The sequence below is a fragment of the Centroberyx gerrardi genome, chromosome 9, assembly GCF_048128805.1.
Source record: "Centroberyx gerrardi isolate f3 chromosome 9, fCenGer3.hap1.cur.20231027, whole genome shotgun sequence".
NCBI classification, from domain to species: domain Eukaryota; kingdom Metazoa; phylum Chordata; class Actinopteri; order Beryciformes; family Berycidae; genus Centroberyx; species Centroberyx gerrardi.
In genome coordinates, this window is record NC_136005.1 from 23,814,688 (window position 1) to 23,817,745 (window position 3,058).

At 45.3% G+C, this 3,058-nt stretch overlaps 1 protein-coding gene across 1 annotated transcript in view; it reads right to left on the reverse strand.

Annotated features, from left to right (window-relative positions):
- Positions 1-1,291, reverse strand: part of raver2 (ribonucleoprotein, PTB-binding 2) — a 76,661-nt gene extending 75,370 nt beyond the window's left edge. Inside the window, exon 1 of the mRNA XM_071904220.2 lies at positions 1,007-1,291. Coding sequence (XP_071760321.1) covers positions 1,007-1,291 — 285 coding nt within the window. The remainder of the gene's footprint in view (positions 1-1,006) is intronic.
- Between the last annotated feature and the right edge of the window lie 1,767 nt (positions 1,292-3,058).

Consider the following 3,058-nt stretch of genomic DNA (forward strand, 5'->3'; position numbering starts at 1 on the left):
TGTATACATTCATGAAAATGGTAGAAAAGTTGCATATCAAGGCAGTTTGATAATTAAATGTGCCACTTGTCACTCGCACACTAGTCTCTGCAGCCCCTGCATTTTTCAGTGGATGAGAAATATCCAGTGATGTAATGGTACATAAAACGGTGGGTAGTCCTAGACTTTATTCTGCAAATCAAAAGGTGGGTAAATAGCGTTAGAGTGGGTTTACCCTCCACTACATTCTTGGAAATGTGTCAGTGATTGACAAACCTGAGGACTTCACTGCTGTCTCTACAGGGTTACCAGAAAAGCAACAGACTGCAGGCAAGGCTCGTCGGACGGCCCTTCCAGGAACTTCTCATATACACATGCCATAAACATTTATTGACATCTAAATATTCAGTCGTAAACAGGGACGCTCCCGCGAGAAGCCAACAAGAGACTCAGCGAATTACACGACTGGGTTATTTCTTAAATTACAAGCTTTATAAATGACTCGGGGATTCCGTTCATCATATCAGTTTGAGAATTAAAGTAACGGTCGCCTAACAAATTACGCCTCTGTCCATTTGCTTTCCAACTTCATAAAAAAAACAGCTCCATTACGCAAAATAAATAGACCTATCGTAATCGTACAGTAGATTTTAGAGCGATAGTGCATTATGCAAACATCACAGCAAAAGGTCCCTATTGATAAATGATTATAATTTCAAACCATATGAGAGTAAAAAATGACAATAAAGTAGCGACGAGGTTACTATAAACTCACTGTACAGCCCCTCAGACACACTATCAGTCCTTATAGGGACATTTAGGAAAATTTAGAAAAAAAACGGTGATGCCAAGGGAGATAAAAACATGCCATAAAGTACGATAAGGTCATTACAAACTAACTATAGAGCGCCGCAGACGCCCCATAACTCCCTATAGGAATATAACAGGAACATTGTAGTAATTGAATCACTTTCCTCCCCACTCCATCTGTCATGAACGGACACTTTTTTCCAGTCTCTAACGTTACCTGGTTGGTTGTGTCGGGCGGCAGGTTCTTGATGAGGATTTTCCTCCTGTTGCTCAGCTCCTGGCGAGTTTTGGCCAGCCTCCTCTCGATCTCCTCCGGCTCCAGGTCCGGCAGGTCGCGGAGGCTGATCCCCGGCTCCGCGGGCTGCGCGGCCGCCGCCGCAGCCGCCGCCTCCTCGTCCTCCGGCTGCCGGCTCTCCGGGCTGTCCATCTCCGGGGAAAGTGCGCTCTCTCGGGCTAGAGAAGAGTGAACGCTCGGCGGCTGGATGGATGAGGCTGCCGCCATCTTGGGTAGCTGTGGGGAAAGTGAGGGAGAGAGAGAGAGAGATAGGTGGGAGGTGTGAGTGTGAGGGTGAGAGAGAGAGAGAGAGAGAGAGGGAGAGAGAGAGAGAGAGAGAGAGAGAGAGAGAGGAGAGAGAGAGAGAGAGAGAGAGAGAGAGAGAGAGTGAGTAGCCTACCTATACACTGCAAAAAAATTGAAAAAAATAATGTCCATTTTAACGAGTCTTTTAGTCTCATTGTCAGTCTTAAAACCTTATTTTTCTTAAAACAAGCGGGAAAAAATCTGCCAATGGGAGTGAGATACGTTCACTTGTTTCCAATGTAAATCCGCTTTTTTTCTTGCATCAAGAAAAAAAAATACAATTATTTTGATACTGGCGGTGTAATCTGCTTTATTCTGTTTTATCTGAAAGTAATCTCACTTGTTTGAGTGAAGCTGTATCGGAAACCAGCGGAATTATCTCACCCAGATAATGGCATAGTTTTCACTTGTTTTAAGTAAAGCAAGATTTCAGGACACGGCACTGGACTGAATGACTTGTTAAGATGGACATTTTTTGCAGTGAAAGGTAGGCTGTAAACAGCAGCTCACTCTGTTCCTAGGGCGCACCTCAGACTCCTGGCGACCCCAACCGTCTGCACGGTGAACAAGTACGAGCCAATTATGCATCATCAGTATCTCCATCAATATAGCCTACTAAATGATGCCACCACCAACCAACCATCACCTTGCGTGAGTTTCATAATGCCTTGAATAACTGAAGCTCTTACCTGATAGCAGAAGAACTGCACTAGGAAGGTAGGCTACACCAACACATACATTGCCTCAAATGCACACGCACTTTCTTATAAGGGCGCGCGCACACACAATGTGGGTCGCGCAGGCTTCTCAACTCCAATGTCAATCATATATAGTTCTTCGACCCATTATAAACTGCAGTGCGTCCTGTTGGCAGTCTGAGTTTGGATGATTAAAGTATGGTATCACTCTTTTTAACCTATTTCAAACTTGTAAACATCTTTATTAGCTTTACATTTTGGGGGAAAAACGAGAAGGAAAAGAAATATTGTGATTCCACGTGTTGCATTTGACTAAATCACCCTCCAAATGTGTCTAAGAAACTATTTTATGTTCTATCCTTTTTTACATTATTGAGACAGCAGCAGTGAATATATCACTAAATACATAAACACCCTCATGCATTAAAGTAGATAAACTATCTTGTATTTTCTCTGTAGCCCAATTAACACATTTCTCTTGCTCTCACACACACAGAGAGGAAGAGAGAGAGAGAGAGGCATTCAGTGGAGAATATCTCTAAACCACCAGAGCTCTCCTGTTCCCGGTGTGCAGAATGTGACCATGAATGGCTGCGTGCCTTCCTTCCTTTCCACCCAAGTCATCCAGTCAATGCCAACCCAGCAGCCAACCAAGCCTGCCTGCCTGCCCGCCGTGGGTGGAAAGCCGCTCCTGGCAAACACAAGGGGAACAGAGCTCCCTGCCGAGTCCACACAATGCCTACCAAGCTTCCGCTAGGCTGCATGAGGCGCTGACAGACACACACACTGTATACTGATGCATTCACACACGTACGGGGCGCACAAAACATGTCAGCAAGCACACATCAACCCACTTAGGAAATATTTAGAGCGCGATTATGCAGCCGGGGCCCGTAAGAGGCAGTGAATTCAGCCCTCCGCCGCCCAGCCTCCGTGTTCTCTCCCTCACCATCTGCGTGAAGCGTTTCTTGGCAGATCTGAATCCAGACAA